The following is a 24020-nucleotide window of genomic DNA, read 5'->3' as shown; positions in this document are numbered from 1 at the left end:
ACCAAACAAAATTAAATGTAACAGCAATTTTTTTAAAGTAGCTTAATATATATAAAATTGAATGCACTCAAAATTTTGACAATATAATTTGGTTAAAATAAGGGTTAATTTGGTTCTGATAATAGCACATAAGCAAACAAAACAAAACAAAACAAAAAAGCCTGGGGTACGCGCAGGGTACGGAGCGCAGGGCTTTTGGGCCCTGCCATCTCACATACAAGCTTGTCTAGCCAAAATTCCCCTTTTATGCTGTGTGTCATCACCATCTTCTCCCATTTTCAATTTGTCACACTTGTATCTCTGCCCTCATCATCACCTTCATCACGCATGCTCCACCATCCTTTTAGGGGGTCGCACCACTCTTTGGGGTCATCTTGGAGGAAGGTCTCTCTTCTTCCTTGTGTCCTTTATTTCAACTTTTGGATTACACATGCACACCAAGCTGCTATAGTATAAGCCAAAGCTAACATAATATAAGCCAATATTATGTTCCAATGTTAAAGCAATAAATCTCATATAATGAAGATTTTCCTGGTGTTCAACCAAATTCTCCTCTCTTCCAGGTAAATTTACTAATAGTTATCTCTTGCTTCTTCCTGTTCTAAACATCTGCAGGAAAAAGCAGGGGAGAACGCTTCCTCTTTCTTGGCATTACACCTTTAACTGTTTTATTATTTCCAAATATTAATTATTGTATCAAAATTAATTATTGTTTCAATGTTGTCAGCATGAATCACACCTATTTATCACAGGCTCCTTTGCTTGAGTTTGGTGCACAGGAGAAACACCAACCAGATATTCTCAAGAAGTCAGAATGGCACAAAATTTTACTGGCAAAGTACAAAAAGCCAAGGAACTTTGCAAAAGGATTTAATCCAACATCCAATCCAACACAAAGCACTTATCATAGCAGTAACTTCATTAACTTGGCCCATTTAACCTGGAAACCTTTAAACACTTCAGTTGTTCAGGTACCCAAAAATGTTCCATAGAAAGAGCATTAGAAGGAGAGCAAAGAGAGAGCGACAGAAAGAGAGAAGCTCTATAGAAATAGACACTGATATGGCTCCCAGCTGCTGGGGTTCCAGTGTCTCTGTTTGAGACACACACCCCAGGAGAAGGCAGAGTCCATACCAGGGAATGACCCAGTTAGCTCATTTAACCTGACAACCTTTAAATCCTTAAGGTGTTAAGTTACCCAAAAATGTTCCAGGTAAAGAGGATTAAAAAGAGCAGAAAGCGAGAGAGACAGAAAGACAGAAGAGATATAGACAGACACACTTATTGCTACAACTGCAAGGGTTCCAGCATGGGCGTGAGTTCAAAACTCCTGAATGAACAGACAGGGTCCAGACCCTGCTCTGTGTTTTTAAGCCCCTGGGCCTTTGTGGGCCTCCCCCCAGGTGGGACTTCTGATGGCTCGGGCAATCAGGGCTGGGTCAGCGCTGTTCCCACTGTGTGACTGACTGACAGCTCATCCCAAGGTGTCTCGGGACATTGATCTCACCCAGCCTGTGACAGCGACCATGGTGACACTAGGGAACCTCATGGAACTGTGGGTGACTTGTGACCATGCGGGTCTGTCCCGGATTGCAAGGCAAGATGTATTCCATTTGCCATCTGGATGGCAGTTGTCTTCTGTTCAGTGGGAAGTTTTCCTTATCTCTTCCACAAGCAATCCTTCCTCCAGGGGGACATCTGCTGATAACAGGCTATTGAATGTCACTGCATGACCCACAAGAGCTACAGCGTCCCATTGTGAGATGCTCTGCCCAGAGGGAGGAGCCCAGCATTCCTACCTGGATATCATCTTGAGTTTCTGGAAATACCACACAGCGTCTCCACAGGATTCCCAGAGGAACAGCTGCCTCTTCCACTGGATCTGCAGAGGAAGACTCCACCCTTTTCTACAGCATCCCTGCTCCAACAGAACCACACCTGCTACTCCAGGAGGACTGCAGCCACAATTCCAATTGGACTGCTCCCAACACCCTGACCCACAGGGTGTCAGGTTGTGTTCTGACTCAGTCCGTGTTGTTTTGGTTTACTGCATTGTTTATTTTATCTTTTTATTTTCCTCCCTAATAAAGAACTGTTATTTCATGCTCCCATATTTTTGCCTGAGAGCCCCTTAATTTCAAATTTATAGCAATCAAGAGGGAGGGGGTTTACATTTTTCCATTTCAGGGGAGGCTCCTGCCTTCCTTAGCAGACACCTGTCTTTCCAAACCAAGACAGGGTCCAAGGACACCATGGTGACACTGGGGAACCTCATGGAACCAAGCAGGCCCTTGTGACACTGTGAGGACTCATGGAAATGAGGAGTCCCTTGTGACTGATAGGGAAGATTCATTACAGACAATTCAATGGGTGAAGGTTTTGGTGTTAACGTCATTGAAATGGGTTTTAATGTCTCCATTAACTTTATTACAGAGCCCAGACAGCTTGGCTCCTGAAACAGAAACGTGGGTCTGCACCAGCTTGAGTTTATGAACTCTGGGGTAAAATCACAGGTTCTGGAGGGGAATATGTGACAGGCGGTTTGGGAAGGCTGAACCTTCCTCGTACCTGGGCCAATGGGGAAAGGAAGAGGGCAACATGCAGCCTGGAGTTTGGATAGAAGGAGGCTGCACCCTCCAGAACCTCGAGGGAGAAAACCCCGTGGGCGTGTGCCCTGGTGGACTCTTTCCCTTTGTTGGAATAAAGTTGCAGGACTCCTGTGTCTCCTTTATGGACACTGGCTTTTCACAGTGTGATTTTCCATGCATGACACTATGGAATGTCACGGAACCAAGGAGCTGTTGTGACACATCAAGGCCCCATTGGAACAAAGAATCCATTGTTGACAGTGGAGAAAGTCATGGAACCAAGGGGCCATTGTGGCACTGCAGATCCAAGGACACCATGGAGACACCATGGAACCTCGTGGAATCAAGGAGACCCTTGTGACACTCTGGTGCCTCATGGAATCATGGAGATCCTTGTGACACTCTGGTGCCTCATGGAATCAAGGAGACCCTTGTGACACTCTGGTGTCTCATGGAATCATGGAGACCCTTGTGACACTCTGGTGCCTCATGGAATCATGGAGACCCTTGTGACACTCTGGTGCCTCATGGAATCATGGAGACCATTGTGACACTCTGGTGCCTCATGGAATCAAGGACACCATTGTGACACAGTGAGGCTGCATGGAGCCAAGGGGAGGTTGTGAGATTTCAAGACCTTCTAGAAGCAAGGGGCCATTGTGACTCTACAGAAGCAAGGAGAATATTGTGACAAGGAGAACACTGTCACGCTACAGGGACTCGTGGAACCAAGTGTCCATTGTGACACTGTGGGGCCACATGGAACCAAGGGGACAGGGAACAGGTCTTGACTGTTTGACTGGCTTGGCCTTCTGGGGGCTACCTGACAGGTCCAGCTGACCTTGGCATGTTGAGGGCCACTGCTCATCAGCCCCTGGAACATTGGGGCTCTGGGCTTTCCTTCCTATGGGAGAGAACTGTCCTTCTCCTCCAGGGGCCCATGGCCTGAAATTGGGATCGTTCTCCAAATTTCTATATATGCAAAGATTGTTCCCAAATGAAATCCAGACAGATCTGGGTGGCCAAGCCAGCCAGGAGCCACCTCTTATCTGCCTTTGAAACACCGGGACCATGTGCTTTTTTTTCTTATGGGAAAAAAAGCACCTTTCAGATCCAGGTCCCCATGGCAAATTTGGGAATCCACCTCCAGAATTCCAAGGATATATCCCAGACAAAAGCTGCCAGGGGAGACAAGTCTGGCTGGCCTTGGTTTCCTGAGGGCTGTTTCTCATCTGCCTTTGAAACACTGGGGCTCTGTGCTTTCCTAACGGAAAGAACTCTTCTTCCATTCCAGGCACCCACAACCAGAATTGCGATTCCACCTCCAGAAATCCCTATGTCCAAGGATCGCCCCCAGAAAAGGTGTCAGGAGAGACAGGTCTAACTGGTTTGGCCTATGGTGGCCACCTCTCATCTTCTTCCAAAAAACTTGGGCTTTGCACTTCTCTTTCCTCTGGAAAAAACCATCTATCTTGATCAGGTGCTCACGGCCAAATGTGGATTCCACCTCCAAAACTCCCTTCATCCAAGGATTGCTCCCAAGTGAAAGCTGCCAGGACAGACAGGTCTGGCTGCCCTTGGCCTCTTGGGGGCTGCCTCTCACCTGGTTTTGAAACACTGGGGCTCAGTGTTTTCCTTGCAATGGAAAAGAACCGTCCTTCTCATTAAGGTGTCCATAGTCAAAATTGAGATTTCTCCTCCCAAATTCTGTATATCCAAGGATTTCCTGGGGATGAAAGCTTTTTGGCCTTGTTTGTCCCCAGCTGTCATCACTGCCTCCGGTGTTCTGCTCTACCTGGAACCTGGGGACACTTTCTCAGAGGGACTTATTAAACTTCAAGGAACTTTGAAGTTTCAATCTGACTTGGAGTTCTTGAGAAGTTTTTTGAAGACTCTCTCAGGGACTGAGTCTGATGTAAACAACACCAAATCCCCAAGAGGCTCATTAAAATCCTTGTGCTGTTTTTGTGCTGATGAGCTTGGGCCAGGCTCCTGGCACAGAGGCAGCTCCTGGCTATCAAGCAGAGCTTCAAAAAGACATTTCTCCTGAGGAGCAGCTCCTCTCCCAGCCCAGCAGGGCTGAGGGCACTGCCTGCAGGTACCTGAGAGCAGTGGAGAAGACAGAAGCTCAAAGCACCTGCAAGGACAATTCTGAGATCATCAATGGAGAAATCTTCAGCACTTCTGGCACAGTCAGTCTCTGGCTGCAGGGATCTGCTGAAGCTGACCCAGGACAGCACTGATGTGACTGTAAGGATGGCTCTGCTGCCGTTGCTGCTTTGGGGGAGGATGTGCTGCAGAGCGGGGCTGCCCTGGGCACCGTCAGAGGGACAGGGCAGGACGGCTCCTGCTGCCAGGGACGGCTGCAGGGGGTGAAGCTGGGGCTGCAGCCAGGGCTGCCCAGGGCTGTCCTGCAGAGCAGCTCCTGCAGCCCTCAGGGCTCTTGGCCAGCCCAGGGCATGTGCCACCTGCCAGGGACAGCTCTCAGCCTGCCTGGCAGCTCCCCATGGATGCTGCAGGGGAGCTGTGGGTGCAAGGAGTGACTCCTGCCAGGGCAGGTCCTGCTGCTGTGGAGAAGTTGCTGCATGCGCCAGGGCTGCTCAGAGCTCCAGCTCATTTCTGAGGGGACTTCTCAAGAACTTGTTCACGGCAGGAGTTTCCTGCTTGGGTCTCTGCTTTCCTGAATCTGTGCTCCCACTTTTCCCTGGCTCAGCTTGGTGGCAATAGAAAACTCAGCTGTGCAGGGCAGGGCAGGGGCTGAGGCTCTTAGACCATCACCCTGAGGGTTCTGGGCACCTCAGCAAGTGCCTGCACCTGCCCAGCCTCCAGATCCATGCAGCATCACCTTTCCATGGTGCCCAGGCTGGGGGAGCTGTTCTTTAATCCCTGCAGGGCCGAGCAGCTGCAGGGCAGAGCTGGCCCAGGGGCTGGGCTGGGCTCTGGCAGCTCTGGCAGGGAAGGAGCCCGGGGCCACAGGAGCAGCTGGGGCTGGGACAGCTCCAGCAGCAGAGCCGTGGGCAGGGAGGGAGGGAGGCAGTGCTGAGGAAAGCCCTGCTGCAGGGCAGATGTGGCACCTGCCGGCCCTGCCCTGCAGGGCAGACACTGCCCCGAGCAGCACAGCTCTTGTGTCCCCTCCCAGCCAGCACAGCCCTCAGCCCGGGGCTCGGGGCCCTCAGTCCCTCCTGGGCCGGCAGAGCAGCTCCAGAGATGAAGGGCATCTCTCCGGCCATGTGCCCATTCCCTGATGACCAGGGCCTGAGGGCCACTGTCCTGCCCTGGTGCTGCCTGGCAGGGGCTGGGCAGGGCTGGGCAGGGAAAGGCTTTTCCTCAGGTCTGGCTCTCTCTCTCCTTGCCTTGCCCAGGTGCTGCTGGCATTGCTGAGGGGCTCTCTGGAATGGCAGCTCCAGCTGCAGGGTCAGGCCCAGCCCTTGGGCTCCTCCTGTGCAGCTGGGCACAGCAATGGGGTGTCCCAGCTCCCTGTGCCCGGGGAGCTCTGGGCAGGGCAGCCTGGGGGGCTGGCAATGAGCCGACTCTCCTCAAGCAGTGCCATGGACAGGAGCCTTGGTGTGTCCCCAGGATGCCATCCAAGCTGTGAGCTGCCTCCAGGGGACACTGGGGGACAGGAGTGTCCTTAGCCAGAGTGGGGCTGAGACTCTGAGCCAGGCTGAGCCAGTTTGCTCTGCTGTGGGTCCCTGTGCTCTCAGCTGTGCCAGGCTGATTTCCAGGGGAACACAGGGACTCAGAAAAGGGCAGCCGGGAACAGATGGAGTGACAGGGCAGCTGCCCTCCCCCTTCACTGAGTTACAGCCAAGGCTCTTGCATTGCACAGTTCTCTCTGATCTCCCTGGGCACAGCACGAAACCCTCTCAAACTGCCTTTGGCCATCATGGCTCACTAGCCCTGGGACAGGAGGTGCTTCCCAGCTCCTTGGCCTCAGGAGCAGTTTGGGCTGATGGAATCCAACCCCAGGACTGGCCCCTGTCCCCATTCCAATGACCCCACGGCTGCAGAGCAGAGCTGACCTGTCGGTGCCCATGGGCAGAGCCCCTGCTCGTCACAGCAACGGGGCCAGATCCCAGCAGAGCTCCAGGCAAGGGGCTGAAAGAAGGGCTCAGAGAGAAGGAAAATTGGGTGGCACAGAGTGGCAGGGGCAGGGCTGGAGGAAAGGGCTTGGACATTGCTCAGGAAAGTCTCCCCTGACTTGTCACTGTGTCATTCTTGAACAGCTCCCCGTGGCCAGAGACAGCAAATGTCCAACAGCAGCTCCATCAGCCACTTCCTCCTGCTGGCATTGGCAGACACGCGGCAGCTGCAGCTCCTGCACTTCTGCCTCTTCCTCGGCATCTCCCTGGCTGCCCTCCTGGGCAACGGCCTCATCATCAGCGCCGTAGCCTGCGGCCACCACCTGCACACGCCCATGTTCTTCTTCCTGCTCAACCTGGCCCTCACTGACCTGGGCTCCATCTGCACCACTGTCCCCAAAGCCATGCACAATTCCCTCTGGGACACAAGGACCATCTCCTACTCAGGATGTGCTGTTCAGCTATTTATGCTTGTCTTCTTCCTTGGATCAGAACTTGCCCTCCTTACTGTCATGTGCTACGACCGCTACGTGTCCATCTGCAAACCCCTGCACTACGGGACCCTCCTGGGCAGCAGAGCTTGTGCCCACATGGCAGCAGCTGCCTGGGCCAGTGGCTTTCTCAATGCTCTCATGCACACGGCCAATACATTTTCCCTGCCCCTGTGCCAGGGCAATGCCCTGGGCCAGTTCTTCTGTGAAATCCCACAGGTCCTCAAGCTCTCCTGCTCACACTCCAGCCTCAGAAAATTGGGGCTTCTTGCTGTTAGCATCTGTTTAGCTTTTGGTTGTTTTGTGTTCATTGTTTTCTCCTATGTGCAGATCTTCAGGGCTGTGCTGAGGATCCCCTCTGAGCAGGGACGGCACAAAGCCTTTTCCACCTGCCTCCCTCACCTGGCCGTGGTCTCCCTGTTCCTCAGCACTGCAGCCTTTGCTTACCTGAAGCCCCCCTCCATCTCCTCCCCATCCCTGGATCTGGCCCTGTCAGTTCTGTACTCGGTGGTGCCTCCAGCCCTGAACCCCCTCATCTACAGCCTGAGGAACCAGGAGATCAAGGCTGCAGTGGGGAGACTGATGACTGAATGCTTTCAGAAATACTAAACTGGTTTCCAATTTCTCCATACCACTTGTAATAAAAGTCATCTTTGATAGTACTTGTTGGTTTTCATTTTGGAGGTTCTTTTTCATTGTTTAGCTTTTTTAATATTGTCCACAATGCAAGGGCATTGTTTGTTTCTCTCCAACTTTCCTGTGACCCACAGACTGTGTCAATGAGGAGCTGTGCCCTTGGTGGCTTTAAATGAAATAAAGGATCTCCCTGCAAAGTTTTCAGCAGAGATGCCCCTCTTGTTCCCTTCTCTGGAGCTGCAGCAGCAATGTCTGTGTGCAGAGCTGGGGGCAGATCAGTGCTGGCACAGCAGCTGTGCCCAGCAGCAGCAGCAGCACTTGGTGCTGCCAGCGCTGCTCCCGTGGCCCTGCCCCACTGCCCTGGTGGCCCTGGTGTTGCTGTAGGGCCTGAGTGCTCTCGGGGCCGGGCACAGTGCTGGGGGTGGCAGTGCCGGGGCTGCAGCAGGGACAGGCCATGGGCACTGCTGGGGCAGCGCTGACGCCTCAGGCCAGGCCTGGGGGCTCCAGGCTCCTTGCCCAGGCTCTCTCAAGAACACGCCCAGGCCAAGGCTGAGCACAGAAAAGCCCCGTGAGCAGCCCCAGGGTGGCCGTGGGCAGGCTGGGGGCAAACAGCATGGCTGGGGCTCTGCAAGGGCCCTGGGGCAGACGGGAAGGAGCAGCAGAGCAGGGGCTGATCCATCCCCACTGCGCTGGACAGCCCAGGGCAGCGTCCCAGAGCGTCCTCATGGAGCTGCCAACAACATCCCCTCTCTGCAGCCCTGGCCTCTCCCCCAGCTCCCAGAGGTGCTGCATCCTTGCAGGCACAGGCACGGCAGCACTGGCTCAGGAGCCCCTGTTTGCATTGCACACAGCAGGCGGGAGCACCCCCATGCTGTTGGTGTGGGGACATGAACCTGAGGGAGGACAAATGCCATCAGCCCCTGGGGCCAGGAAGGGCTGGGGGACACCAGGGAAACCACTCCATTTTGTCGTGGCCTCTGCTGTCAGCCAGAACGTTTGTTCCCATGAGCTGGGAGTTTCCTGTCCCACTGCAGACGCTGTTGCTCAGAGCCAGGGCTGCCTGGCAGCCACCCCCAAACAGCCCCAAGGATTTCCTTTGCTTCACCTTTGCTTTCATTCCTCTTTCCTGATCCAGATTTCTTCCTATTGCCCACCCCTGTCCCCTCCCCTGCAAACAGCCCATCCCTGTTTGCCCTTTCCTCTCCGGCCCCACTCCCCATTGCAGTTCCTGACTTGGCACCATGGGAACGTCCCTTGGGGAGCAGGATCATCCTACAAGTGCTGCAGGAATTGTCTGCAGGCTGCTGCAGTGCCTCGTGCTGCTCCCTTGCCAGAGGCACCCCAGGCCAGGGGGCACATCTGGGCTGCTGTGTCTGCCTGTGGGGCTCCCTGTTCTGGGCCATGAGGAGGGGCTGCAGAGGCTCTGCAGGACTGACAGGATGGGCTTTGGGGCTGGCAGGAGAAGCTGAGGGACCTGGGCTGCTGGAGCTTCTGAAGAGGAGGCCCAGGGCTCCTCCTGCCACTGCTCCAAGGGTGGTTCCAGAGAGTCACAGAATCAGCAAGGCTGGAAAAGACCTTGGAGATCATCAAGTCCAACATGTGCCCTGACACCACCTTGTCTCCCTGAGCCTCCTCTTCTCCAGGATAAACATCCCCATCTCCCTCAGCCACTCCTCACAACACTTGTGTTCCAGACCCCTCACCAGCCTTGTTGCCCTTCTCTGGACACGCTCCAGCCCCTCCATGGCCTTCCTAAATTGATGTGCCCAGAACTATCTCGACACAGCACTCAAGGTGCAGTCCAAGCAGTGCCACGTAGAGGGGAAGAATCACTGCCTGGGTTGTGCTCGCCACACAATTCCTCATCCATAGGAATTCCAGGAGTTAGACGAGGGAAATGGTGGAGAGGTGTCGGGCACAAAGTGTTATTGGTTTTCAGCCATGAAGGGTCTTGATTTTCATATCTATTCAGAGTGCTTTAGGAGGTGAGCTTGGCTGTGGCCCAGCTCCATCCTCCTGCGGGGCTCAGGGCCTGTTCCTGGCCATGGCCAGCCCTGGCTGCCTCTCTGCTGGCCCAGAGGCCGGCAGAGCCCGGGGCAGGGCTGTCTGTGCAGCCCCACAGGTGCCAGGGGCTCTGCAGGAGCTGGCAGAGGCTGCCCAGCAGGGAGGCCATGGGGCACAGAGCCCCAAGGCTGCTGTGGGCACCACGACACAGGAGCCGTTCCCAGTCGCAATGCTCCTGGCCTGGGCTGGGCCTGCCCAGGGGCTGGGGCACCATGGCTGGGCCAGCACAGGGCCACAAAGGGGCCACGCAGCCGCTGCCGGGGCTGGCAGCAAGGCCGGGCACACACAAGCAATTGCTGAGCATGGCCTGTGCTGGGCAGGGCTGACTGTGCCAAAGGCAGAGCTCAGCTGCCCTTGGTGGCTGCAGGAGCAGTCAAGAGCCCAAAGAGCCTCCATGGCTGTGCTGGAGACCAAGGCTGGAGGAGGGAAAGGCAGGGTTGCTGTGGGATGGGGAGGGGGATTTAATTCCAGCAGACACTGATGTGAGGCTTAGGAAGACTTGAAGAGAAGAGAAGCTTCACAAGCCTCAAAGGGCGGGATGTTACCAGATTGTTACAGATATGTCAAAATTCATAGGGGGATAAAATCGTAGTATGCAGTTAATATGCTGAATGTAATGTCATTATAAGTACAGTAATTATAAATGTACTAAAATATAGCTCTGTCTTAGGTCTAAGACTATTAAGAGTTTACAACTCTATATAAAAACTGCTGAAGGAAACATGCCCAGGCTAGTTACCAAAGCTAAAGAATGAAGTTTACATAGTAGCTCTCAGGGCTTGGGAAACCAGTTGTCTTACACATACCACACGTCGTTTTGCCACATTTACATGTGAAGAATAGGAAGGCAACCCAGAAATTGGGAAATCTTAACTAAGTCAGGAATAAGCTATCAGCGGCACACCTGGCCACAGATAGCTGGAGAGACAGCATATTTTATGATAATTCACTTAGTCTATAGTCTGTTTCGGGGAAATCTGTTAACATGTAAAATACTACCTGTTTAACTTGTGTAACTTCCCAAACGCTGGTTTGTGTATTGTAAACGTGCTCCTTAAAGACTCATCTAGCAGAAGACAAGAAACCTATGAATTATTCCCAAGACGTCGAGAACTGGACTGTCTTCTATCTCATAGTATTATCCCTGGACCGGAGAAGCTTTGGAAACTCACTTGATTATGAAAAGGACAAAGGACATCCTTGCCTCCAGCTAGAAAAAGAGTATAAAAACTGGGCTCGGACATGGACATGGTGTGCCACTACCTCTCTGACGCGACAGCGGCTCAGAGCTGCGTACGTGTGTCACCCAGAGCCAAAGTCCCCAGCTTGACTCTGTCTGTTTCACTTCGTGGCTGGCTTAAATTGTGAATTCGAACGCGAAATAAATTTTATACTTTGTTATTTTATAATAATTTGACTCTCGCAAATTATTGATCTGGCGTAATTGGCAATTACGTTTATAACAAATGGTGACTGCCGCCGTGGTCTAATTCGGCTCTTTGGATAAGCTCCGTTCCAGTGGGGAGGCGCCCCGCCAAGCCCGAGCACTTGGAGGTCCCGCTGGATTGGGGGGCCTCTAAAAGACCAATTAGATCCAGAACACTAAAAAAAAAAACCCGAAAGCCACGATTTAGGAATAGGATGGGCCCATTGTAAGAGCTCTCAGAACCTTAGAGAATAGGTCTCCAAAACCATGGATACTTTTTTTTCACTTGTAAAAAGGTCTACGTGCACGAAGAAGTCCACGTGGGAACAGGAATCATTAAGTATCGCGTGGTTGAGTGAGGGTGACTGAGCGCGGGTGTGTGAGACCTGATATTATCACGGAGCAAGAGCGGACCTGGCAACCACAGTTCCCCTCTCCCGCGAGGGAAGGGGTCGGGCAAAGGGGAAGTGACTAAAAAACACACACACGTCAACTCTGGAAGATGGGTGGGGGTCTGGGAGATCGGTCACGGGAGGGCTCGGGAAGGCTAATCCTCAGGACAGAGGAGATAGAAGCACGCCTGAACCCTAGGGCTTAACAGCGAAGCCCACGGTAAGTATAAAAATCTGAGAGCCTAAGCGCTGGTGAGGAAACCCTTATAGAGCGATTCACTATAAGATCAGTAACACCAGAGGGGATAGGGAACCAAGTAAAATTAAATAGTCTTCAAACGGACGAAGAGTTTGGAGAAGAGGATCAAAAAGAAAGCAAGTCCTAATAGGCGGCGTAAGTATGGGACTAAGAAAAAGTAAGGAGGTGGATAAAAATCAGGAAAAGCCTGAAAAGTAGCAACCTGAGTTAGAAATCCCTGTTAACAGTCCTTTGGGATGGATGCTAGAAAGGTGGGATGACAGCTACAATAGGAGGTGGAAATCTAAGAGAAAGGTGATCCATTATTTTGTAAAGGTGTGGGGAGGGAACGAAATAAGAAGAAACATGATTTGGCCAGTATTCGGGACCTTTGAGAAAAGAGTCTGCCCAGCTCTGTGTGCATATGTGCACGATTTAAGGGCTCCAAATTATGAGGAAGAAGAATATGCTGTTATGGGAGCAGGCCGCGGTGGGGTTATATCCCATTGGAGTTTACAAAGGGAACAAGGCCAAAAAGGAGGAATGGGAACCTTTAGAAAACCTCCCGCCTCCATACCCGCCGGCTCAGGCGTCTGCGCCACCCCCTCTGGAAAATCCGCAGATGCCTGAGTCAGCTCAGACGGCTGCAGCGGCGGAACCTGAAGGCTCTATAATAACGGACCAAGCCTCAGGCACACAACAAACACACAGCCTACCTCAAACCATCACAGAAGAAACACAAGTAATACCTACAGGGGGGGCGGGCTCATCACCAGCAAGCCGGACACGGGGAAAAAGAAGGTACACACAGAAGACAGGGGGGAGGAAGGGGAAATGTCTAGGCTATTCCTACTTCGAGACGTTCCCACTGCCCCTGGAGTTCTAGGATACGTAAACGGTTCCATGGGGCTCTGCTGTGTCACAATGGCCCCTTGGTTCCTTGTGGCTTCCACAAGGGTCTCCTTAGTTCCACAGTGTGACAATGGAGCCTTGGTTACATGAAGCCCTGCAGTGTCACAATGGACATTTGCAGGGCTGGAACTCCTCTGCTCTGGAGCCAGGCTGAGAGAGCTGAAGCTGTTCAGCCTGGGCACGAGAAGGCTCCAGGGAGACATTAGAGCCCATTCCAGCCCCTAAAGGGGCTTTGAGACAGCTGGAGAGGGACTTTGGACAAAGGCCTGAGGGACAGGACAAGGGGGAATGGCCATGAGGTGAAGGAGGGCAGGTTTAGATGGGATATTGGGAAGAAATTCTTCCCAGTGAGGGTGCTGAGGCCTTGGCACAGGTCACCCAGGCAGGCTGCAGACTCCCCACCTCTGGAGGTGTTCAAGGCCAGGTTGGATGGTGCAGTCTGGTCCAGTGGAAGGCGTCCCTGCCCATGGAAATGGGATAATCTTTAGGATTCCAACCCAAGCCATTCTATGACCTAGATTTGCCCCTCCCTGCCCTCATGCAGTAGCAGCAGGTTGACATGTTCCTTTTGCAGCCATTTAGTGCAAACACAGTGTAGTAGGTAGGGAAAGGCGCTCGGAAGATTTCGGGCTGTTACGGAAAGTTACAGGAATGTCTCTTCCCTAATCCCCTAAGATAAGCCATCACCCTTGGAATGTGTAGCCCCCACTAACATGGCTAGTAACTTTCCACTCTACTAACCCAGGAAGTGTTGCAAGACCCCCTCCTGACGTAGTGAAGTACCCTAGAGTATATAACCCCACGAGATGAAGCAATAAATGCCTTTAACCGTCCACCACATTGGTGTTAGCGTCTTGTTAATGGCCCGAGCGACCGTGAGGAGTAGGTCGCCGTGCTGATTCATCGGAACCAGGTCGCACGCCTTTGCAACCAGAAAGGCAACAAGTGGTGCCGAAACCCGGGAGAGAAAAAACTCGGGTGACGGGGTTACGCCTGGACGAGGACAGCGGCGGCAGCAGCTGGACTGACTGCCGCGAGACAAGGGGGACGCCCCGGGACCCGTGAAAGGCATGAACGCCCTAACGAAGGTCGTAAGTTTGATGCATGAACAATGGGGAATTAAATGTGAATCCAGGAATTTATATCTTGCTATTGCAAGGCTCTTGGAATTGGGCGCGATACAGCGTCCCGTTGATATATTAAATTCAGAGATGTGGGAGAAATGCACTGCCGTTCTAGCAGAGGATACTAAGTCCTCCGGCAGTGGAAAAAGCCTAAAAGCGTGGGGGAAAGTAGAGGAAGCCCTACGCAAGGCAGTAGAAGAGCAGGAAACTTGGAATGCAGCGCGTACGTGTTTATTTACCGTTACGCAGCCGGGGGTGGGAGCCGCGGCGCAAACCACCTCCGGGAACGATCAGATCAAAAGCGGGGACATGCGGGGACCGGGCGCGTTCCATCCCTCCCCGAACCCGTGCCCGAATCCCCCGGAACCCCCAGGGGACCCCCCGACCCTCCTGCGGAGCCCGCCGAGTTCTAACCCCCCCGCGGAACCTCCCGAAAAAACCGCGGCTTTTCTGCCCGCCCGCCCCTCTTCCCCGACTGCCGAGCCAGCGCAGGAGACAGAGCGGCGCATGCAGTCCTTCTGGGGAGAGCTGGTGGAGGACGTGAGGAACGCCGAGAAAGCGGCCAGCGCGGACGCGCGGGCCGGAGTGGCCCTCCCGCCGCCGTATGGGTTTGAAAATGGCGCCGGCGACCCAGGGGAGGGGCGCGGCCCGGAACCATGCGGCGTGGAAAATGCGGAAGTGCGAATCCGCGCGAACGCGCAGGCGCGAGAGACCGGCAGAGAGCGCATGCTCAGTCCAGACCTGCCAATCTCCGCGATCGCGCACGCGCGGGGGAGCGAGAGGGGGCGGACACACTATCGGGAACCGCTCCCAATGTTACCGTATAAGGGAGAGATTCCTCCCTGGGGGGGGCAGAGCGAGCCCAGGGGGTGGGAACGGGACCATCCCCGAGAGGCAGGACGACGCCACCCCCGGGAGGAGGGGAGGGGCCGGACCCGAGAGGCGGAGAGGGGCCGAACCCGAGGGGAGGAGCGACTCCACCCCCGGAAGGCGGGGCGGGGTCTGAGCCCGACAAAACGACACAGCAAACCGGAAGTGTACCAGCAGTCTGCTTCCGACTCTGAGTGGAGCGATAGCTCCGCGGCTAGCTCTACGGAGAACTCCGAGTCCGACATGGACTCAGAAACAGAATTAAGGAGGTTTTCAGCGAAACCGAGCAAAGCTTTTAACAATGTAGGGAAACAATCACAGCACAAACTCACTGATTGGGGTAAAATAAAGGTTGCATGCGCGGAGTGGACACCAGCAGCCACAATCCACGCGTTCCCGGTACGAGTTACCGGCTCGGAGCGTAATCAAAGGCAGACTTACACCCCGCTAAATACAAAAGAAGTGCAAGCAGTGGTGAAAGCGATTCAGGAAAAGGGGATTAGCTCAGCGGTTGTGTCCACACTGGTGGATGGTCTCTTTAGTAATGACGATATGCTGCCTTTTGATATCTCGCAGGTAACCCGCATGCTTTTTGACGGGGCGGGGCTGATTGTATTTCAGCAGGAATGGTCAGATCACTGCGCAGCTGCGCTAGCCCAAGCTTCAGGGCAGGGACAGTCGCTGCACGGGTCCAGCCTGTCCAGACTGCTAGGGAAGCATGATAACGTGGCTACGCCGCAGCAGAAGGCGGCACAGCTCACGGCAGAAGAAGTCAAAGCAACAACAAGAGCAGCTAGAGAAGCTATACGAGCTGTTTCTCGGCTGGTGGACAAACCAGCACCATGGTCTACAATCAAGCAGGGAGAAAGTGAAGGCTTCACACAGTTTGTAGACCTTTGCAAGCTGCGATCGACTCTTCTACCTTGCCTGCAGCTGCAAGGGGACCTGTGGTAACAGACTGCCTAAAACAGCAGTGTAACACCATCACCAAAGATATCCTGCGCTCTCTGCCAGCAGGGGCCAGCTTGGCGGACATGATCAAGCACGTAGTGAGGGAAGAGCAGTTAACACCTATACAGGCAGCGGTTCATACCATAACCAATGCCATGGCATGCTTGAGGTGCGGCCAGGCAGGTCATGTCGCAGCAAGCTATCCCCAGCCGGCACAGCAGCCCGTGGCAGCACCCTCGACCCAACAGCGCCAAAGACCAACCTGCTGGAACTGTGGGAAGAAGGGTCACGTGGCCAGGGAATGCAGATCCAGGCCCCGGGGAAACAGCAGGGGGAGGGGGCGCGCGGGCCATACTCAGCCTCCTCCCACTGCGAGATGGCCTATCTATCCCAATCCCCAGTGGGGCAGGGCACCTTCGTACCCCATGTTTACTCAGGAAGCAATCAGTTTTACATCCCCACCAGCCATACAGTGGCAGAACTGTGCAGCACCACCAGCGGCACTAACGCACCCGCCAGCGCCACAAACTGCGCCAGTGTCACAGGGTCAGCAGGGGACGTCCCAGAGCGGAACCCCTGGGTGGCCCTGGTCATGAAAGTAGGAAAGGAGCCCATGAGGGTGTGGGGGACATGTCGCCTCTACGGCAGTCAGGACCCTCACGTCATAGGGCTTCAGTTTTTGGCAGACACAGGATCAGACTGCACGATTTTTCCCCAATCACACTGGCCCAGACATTGGCAAATTAAAGAAGTCCCTCCGGTGAACGGAGTGGGGGGACAATCCAGGGCATGGAAAAGCACCCAGCTGGTAGCTATAACGCTTCACACAAAAAAGGGACCAGAACAAACAGTAGCAATTTACCCCTACATTTTGCAAAATTCTCCACCCCTAATAGGAAGGGATGTCCTGGCCATGCTCGGAGTCAGGATCACAAATTTATAATGAGGGCCACTGCCGTACACCCTATGCTGCCAATCAAATTGACTTGGAAATCATCAGACCCCATATGGGTCGAGCAGTGGCCCCTGTCAGAGCCTCGAGTGGCAGCATTATTAGAACTGGTTGAACGCGAACTGCAAAAGGGTCACATAGAACCCTCCATAAGCCCATGGAATACCCCTGTGTTTGTAATTCCCAAAAGGTCTGGAGAAGGCTATCGCCTAGTCCACGACCTGAGAGAAGTGAACAAAACAATCCGACCCATAGGTCCAGTTCAGACGTTGCTACCCATGAACTCAGCCATCCCTGAAGGACAGCCATGTGCAGTGTTGGACATTAAAGACTGTTTCTTTTCAATACCCTTGCATCCCGAGGACAGAGAACGATTCGCCTTTTCCGTGGTGTTCCCAAACGGCAAGCGGCCTAACTTGCGTTTCCAGTGGAAAGTATTACCCCAAGGCATGGTGGACAGCCCAAACATTTGCCAGATCACCGTGGACAGAGCGCTGATGCCAGTTCGACACTCCTATCCCACCGCAACCATCATCCAGTACATGGACGTCATCCTAGTCTCAGCACCATCGGCAAGCCAAGTGGACCACCTGGTATCCGCAATCACAGAGATCCTCCAGGCCAACGGCTTCGAGATCGCGAGCGCAAAGATCAAGAGAGGACCCTGCGTGACCTTCCTGGGAGTGGGGATCACAAGCACCTACGTGACACCCCCCAAGGTGAAGGTCCACCGAGACATCAAGACGCTCCACGATGTGCAACGCCTGGTAGGATCGCTGCAGTGGCTTCGCAACATCGTCCTGATTCCTCCCGAGGTCATGGACCCTTTGTATGACCTCCTGAAAGGAAAGCACCCCTGGGAACCCAAGGAGCTGACACCGCAAGCAGCGAGCTCCCTCGACTTCATCGAACAGCAGATGTCCACTGGCACACTTGCCAGATGGAACCCAGCGATGCCCCTGGACTTATACGTGCATTTCACGCCGAAGGGGGGAGTGGGAGCACTGGCCCAAGGACTTTCTGAAAAGGCCCAACCGATCCAATGGGTGGTCCTTGGAAGACTTGCTCGTGCATTTTCCCCAGGAGTAGAATGCATTGCTAACCTCATCATGAAAGGCAGGAAACTCACCTTGAAACACCTAGGAACCGAGCCAACAAGAATCCATCTTCCTTTCCGCAAGCAGACGACCACAGAGTCAACCACAATCTCGGAGCACCTAGCCCTTGCTCTTACCGGCTTCGGAGGAGAAATCTCCTATTCCGCCAGACCACCCTGGACTCAGTTGCTGACCATAGTCGACATAGACATGCCGGCAAAGGTCATGGACAGACCGCAGCCAGGACCAACGGTCTTCACAGACGCTTCCTCCGCGACTTCTACCGCGACAGCAGTGTGGCAGACAGGAGAGCAATGGCATTGCATCAAAGCATGTGACCCCACACTGTCAGTGCAGCAACTGGAGGCAGCAGCAGTAGTCTTGGTGTGCGGACTCTTCCAAGACGAGCACCTCAACATCGTAACAGACTCTATATTCGTGGCAAGGCTCTGCCTAGCCATGGCAGGACCAGGTGTGTCAACATCAGCAGCAGCCCTAATGCTGGAAGAAGCACTCTCCTCGCGACAGGGCACCATATCCGTCATTCACGTCAACAATCACAACCCAGTCAAACGTTACTACCAGACCGGCAACGACAAGGCGGACGCCGCAGCAAAAGGTGTCTGGACATTGCAGGAAGCTCGTCAACTGCACGAGTCATTTCACATTGGAGCCAAAGCACTAGCAAAGAGATGCGGAATCTCAACAGCAGATGCAAAACATGTAGTGGCTACCTGTCCTCACTGCCAGAAGTCACCCCTGTGGACCAGTGGGGTCAACCCGAGAGGTCTCAAGCCCTCAGAAATCTGGCAGTCGGACTTCACCTTGTGTCAGCTGCTGAAGCCTCGAGCATGGCTTGCAGTGACAGTGGACACGTTCAGCGGAACGATCGTAGCCACACAGCATCACAAACTAACTCTAAAGCCACAATTCAGCACTAGCTGACAGCCATGGCGTGGCTTGGTATCCCCAAGCAGATCAAAACAGACAACGGTTCCAATTTCACTTCTAAACCAGTGCAGGAATTCGCCTCCAAATGGGGGATCACATTAGTGCAAGGTATCCCATATAACAGTACCGGGCAAGCCATAGTTGAGCGAGCAAATCAAACCCTGAAAACCAGGATAGAGGTGTTGGTAAAAGCAAAAGGCTTTACCAACTCCATTCCCTCAGGAGAGCAGGCACGTATACTGGCAATCGCATTGTTAGCATTGAATCAATTCCCTAGAGGAGATGAAGCAAACTGTCCCGTTCAAAAACACTGAGCCTTCCTGAGCGCTAGAGGAGGGCCCGCAGGTTGTAATTAAAAATGAGCTAGGAGAATGGAAACGGGGCTGGAGGTTGATGCTCACGGGATGAGGGTACGCAGCTGTCAAAAAGGACGGCAAAATCAGGTGGTGTCCACTTAAGTCAATCAAACCTAATCTTCACAATGAGCAGGATGAGACTAATGAGAATTGTGAGTTTCTGTTTACAGGACATGCTGAGGGGGCGTCCACGTAACGCGTACATGCCCCTTCCAGAGGAACGAGACACACCACCAAGCCGTCAGACAGTACCCGAGAAACCCGCACGGGTGAGACCCAAGCATCAACGATATGTCTGTGCGATTTTGCTGTTGGGGCTTGTCGCCAGAGGACAAGCCAGCCCAGACCACTACCCACATCAGCCATTCAGGTGGGTCATGCGACACCTTACTAGCGACAAGGTGCTCAAAGACATCACCACACCGAACACCCCATCCTTCGTGCTTCGTGTTACCGACCTATTTCCAGGACAACCAAAGGTAGACCCCTATTCCTCACACTCCACACACATGTACCTATCCTACTGGTGCCCAGCTTCAAACCCAGGAAAAGGTTACTGTAATTACCCTGGGTGGGGATACTGTGGGTACTGGGGCTGCGAAACCATAGTTACAGATGCCAGGCCATCAGGGCCTGGGTGGGACCCACAAGAGCCCGACAAGTTCCTACAGTTCACCTGGGCACCCGCAGGTTGCAAAACACCTCTCTTTGTACCCGGAAACTTCCATCGAAACAGCCATAAAATCCCTAGAATTCGGAAATGCACACACTATAACATGACAGTCTTGCAGCCCAATCACCCTAGTTGGGCAGTGGGCAAAGCATGGACAGTGGTCCTTCAAGGGTCGAAAGAGTGGGTGAATGTGCGAATTACCAGGCTCCAACCATCAGCATCCCGAGCGGTTAGACCCAACAAGGTGATTAAAAGCACGCAGACAGGGAGAAACATGACCTACCCCAAAGCCTTGCCCACAAAGGTCACCGACGTCCCGACCGGCGAAGCAGAAGCCTTCCACATAGGCCGTCCAGCCGAATCGGACTCGGACCCAATCCTTCGCATGCTAGAAGCTACCTTTCTATCCCTGAACGAATCTAACCCTAACCTAACCGATTCCTGCTGGCTTTGTTATGATGTCAAACCCCCTTTCTATGAAGGAGTTGCTTTAAACACTCCATTCAGTTACTCCACAGCTGATGCACCTCACCAGTGCAGATGGGACACACCCCGCAGAGGTATCACCCTAAGTCAAGTCACAGGTCGAGGCAGATGCTTTGGAAATGCAGCCCTAGCCAAGCAAAAAGGCAATGTCTGCACCAAAGTTGTAAAGCCCAACCGGAAAAACAGTAAGTGGGTAGTTCCATCCACATCAGCAATGTGGGTTTGTCAGAGATCTGGAGTAAGTCCTTGTGTATTCCTTCCCAAATTCAATGATTCTAACGACTTCTGTGTCCAAGTTCTGATTGTTCCTAGGGTCCTGTACCACTCAGACGAAGAGGTGTACAATCTTTTCGAGGAACCCAGCCGGCTCCACAAAAGAGAAATAATAACGGGAATAACTATCGCAATGCTGCTCGGCCTAGGAGCAGCTGGAACGGCAACGGGTGTCTCAGCCCTAGCGACGCAACATCAAGGTCTGTCTCAGCTACAGATGACCATCGATGAGGACTTGCAGAGAATTGAGAAATCCATTTCCTACCTAGAGAAGTCAGTCTCCTCGCTCTCAGAAGTAGTCCTGCAGAACAGGCGAGGACTAGACCTCCTGTTCATGCAGCAAGGAGGCCTGTGCGCCGCCTTGAAAGAAAAATGCTACTTCTATGCGGACCACACGGGAGTCGTCAGAGACTCCATGGCAGAACTCCGAAACAGACTGACTCAGAGACAAAAAGACAGGGAAGCTCAGCAGGGCTGGTTCGAATCCTGGTTCAACCGATCACCATGGTTAACCACCCTAATTTCTACTTTAGTAGGCCCATTGGCAATGCTACTTTTAACTATTACCTTCGGACCATGCCTGCTGAACAAGATAGTCTCATTCATTCAAACCCGCCTAGAACGGACTAACATCCTGTTCGTAGGCCAACATCAAATGCTGTGAATTCATCAGGGAACACTGCCAGTCACAAGATTTATAAACTTGCCTGGCAAAAACTTACTCAGATTTCCAAACCCTTTTTTCCTTGTTAAACCCCAACCTTCTACCTCATTTTAGTGCCTATGTATATGATTCTTTCTACCTCAGTTCTTTTGTGAAAGAGGGGGGGAGATGTAGTGAGTAGGGAGAGGCGCTCGGAAGATTTCGGGCTGTTACGGAAAGTTACAGGAATGTCTCTTCCCTAATCCCCTAAGATAAGCCATCACCCTTGGAATGTGTAGCCCCCACTAACATGGCTAGTAACTTTCCACTCTACTAACCCAGGAAGTGTTGCAAGACCCCCTCCTGATGTAGTGAAGTACCCCAGAGTATATAACCACACGAGATGAAGCAATAAATGACTTTAACCGTCCACCACATTGGTGTCAGCGTCTTGTTAATGGCCCGAGCGACCATGAACAGTAGGTCCTCGCGCTGATTCATTCGGAACCAGGTCGCACGCCTTTGCAACCAGAAAGGCAACAGAGCTGGTCCTGGCAAGAGCTGTTCCTTTAAAGCTCAGCAGCAGAGACACAGCACAAAGACTTTAATGACCCTCTCAGGGCTTTGGTGTTGTTTACATCAGACTCAGTCCCTGAGAAAGTGTTCAAAAAACTTCTCAAGAGCTTAAAGTTAAATTTAAAATCCAAAGTTTCTTAAAGTTTTAATGGGTTCCACTGAGGGACACGACTGAGAAAGTGTCCCCAGGTTCCAGACACAGCAGAACACTGGAGGCAGTGATGACAGCTGGGCACAAACAAGGCCAAGGTGTCTGTGGTGCTGAGCAAAGCTGGATGTGTTTCAGGAATGCAAAGGGCCAAGGCCTGAGCCCCAGCCCCTGGCCAGGCAGATGCTGTCCCTCCCTCCTTGCTCAGGGCTCTTCCCGGGATGGGCACTGCCATGTGGGGATGTGCAATGGCAAGGGCAGGAGCATGGGGTGGCCCCTGCCAGGCTGCTGAGCAGGGCCAAGGAGGCAATGAGGCCCCAGGCCTGCAAGGGTCACTTGTCTCCTGCTCCTGCCTCAGGCCCAGGGCCAGCAGCCATGGCCCAAGTGCTGCCCAGGTTGGCTCTGTCAGGGCCTTGCAGCTGCTGCCCATGCCTGTGCCCTGTGCAGCCCAGGCTGTGCCACGGTGTCCCTGCCCTGCGCCTCTGTCCCTGCAGGCTGTCCTCATGCCCCGGCTGCCCCACCTGGCTGGCCCCTTCCTTTGCTGACAGCTCTGCCTCCTGCCTGCCTCTGCCTGCCTACACAAAGCCTTGCGCTGACCCAGGCTTCTTCTGGGGGACGTGTTGCACCACAGCTGTGCACTGGGAGGAAGATTTCTTTTTCTTTATGTCCTGTCTGGACCTCCCCAGCTTAATTTGTGGTATCATTTCTCTATCTGGCTGTTTCCCACTATGGAGAAAAGCTCCACCATTTCTGAATCCACCCTTCAAGCCCTGCCCGGCCACTCCTGTTCTGTCCTCAGTCTCTTCACAACTGAGCCCTGGGCTCTCAGCCTCCATATATGGGTCATGTTCTTGAGGCCGGCAAACCCCAGACTGGGAGATCTTTGGGCCCTCTCCAAGGTGCTTTCAGATGAAAACATTCTGCTCATAGTCTAAGAAAATCACCAGAGGCCAAGGCCAGGCAGAGCTTTTTGTCCAGGAAGCTTTTGTCTGGGAGCAATCCTGGGATAGATGGAATTTTGGCAGCCTAATTCCAATTTCTGCCATGGGCCCTGGACAAGAAGGCCGGTTCTTTTCCATAGGAAGGAAGGCACAAGGTCCTGGTGCTTCTAAGGCAGATGAGATGTGATCACCAGAGGCCAAGGCCAGCCAGAGCTGGCAGGTTTTTGTCTGTGACATACCCTTGCATACAAGAAAATTTTTAGGGCATGTAAGAATTTTGTCCACTGGTGTCTGAAAAGTGGGGAAATTCTTTTACACAGGAACGAAAGCATGGAGCCCCAGTGGTTCATGGCAGATGAGAAGTAGCCCTTGACATTCCAAGATCAGCCGGACCTGTCACATCCCCCCTGGGAGGCCAAATCAGCCAGATCTGTTCCATGTTCCCCTCATTCCATGGGGCCCCACAATGTCCCAGTGGCCCCTTGATTCCATGAGGCCCTGAGGTGTCACAATGGCCCCTTGGTTCCACGAGGCCCTGAAGGGTCTTAATGGTCTCCATGGTTCCACAAGGCCCCACAGTGTCAGAGTGGTCTCTTGGTTCCATGAAGCCCCGCAGTGTCACCGTGGCCCCAAAGTGTCACAATGGTCTCCATGGTTCCACCAGGTCCTCACAGTGTCACCATGGTCTCCATAGGGAAGGAAACAACCGAGCCCCAGCGTTCCAGGGGCAGATGGGCAGCAGCCACCAAAGGCTATGGGCAGCCAGATTAGACAGCGCTGGCAGATTTTGTCTGGGAGCCATCCTTGGATATCGGGAATTTTAGGGGTGGAATAGCAGTTTCAGACATGGATGCCTGGAGGAGAAGGACCATTCTTATACACAGGAAGGAAAGCACGGAACACCAGTGTTTCAGGGCCAGATGAAAGGTGGCAATCAGAGGCCAAGGCCTGCCCGAACTCTCTCCTGGTACCGTTCGTCTGATAGGAACCTTTGGATATCGGGAATTTTTCAGGTGGAATCCCAATTTTGGCCATTTCTGCGTTGATAAGAAGGATGGCTCTTTTCCACAGCTAGGAAAGCACAGAGCCCAAGTGTTTCAGGGGCAGAAGCAAAAAGAGAAGGCCCCTGAGAGGCAAAGCCAGCCAGACC

At 53.3% G+C, this 24020-nt stretch overlaps 2 protein-coding genes across 2 annotated transcripts in view; both read left to right on the top strand.

The window, feature by feature from the left end:
* Positions 1-24020, top strand: part of LOC119696422 (olfactory receptor 1G1-like) — a 121142-nt gene that overhangs the window by 42353 nt on the left and 54769 nt on the right. The gene's annotated exons all lie outside the window — the stretch shown is intronic.
* On the top strand, positions 4597-7770 carry LOC119696421 (olfactory receptor 14J1-like). The gene is made up of 2 exons (XM_038126153.1): positions 4597-4838; positions 6815-7770. Exon 2 carries the CDS (start codon positions 6838-6840, stop codon positions 7768-7770), a length of 933 nt encoding a protein of 310 aa, XP_037982081.1. The 5' UTR covers positions 4597-4838; positions 6815-6837.

The sequence above is a fragment of the Motacilla alba genome, unplaced genomic scaffold (genome assembly GCF_015832195.1).
Source record: "Motacilla alba alba isolate MOTALB_02 unplaced genomic scaffold, Motacilla_alba_V1.0_pri HiC_scaffold_28, whole genome shotgun sequence".
NCBI lineage: Eukaryota > Metazoa > Chordata > Aves > Passeriformes > Motacillidae > Motacilla > Motacilla alba.
The sequence above is the reverse complement of the archived record's forward strand: the minus strand, read 5'-3'. Positions and strand labels throughout refer to the sequence as shown.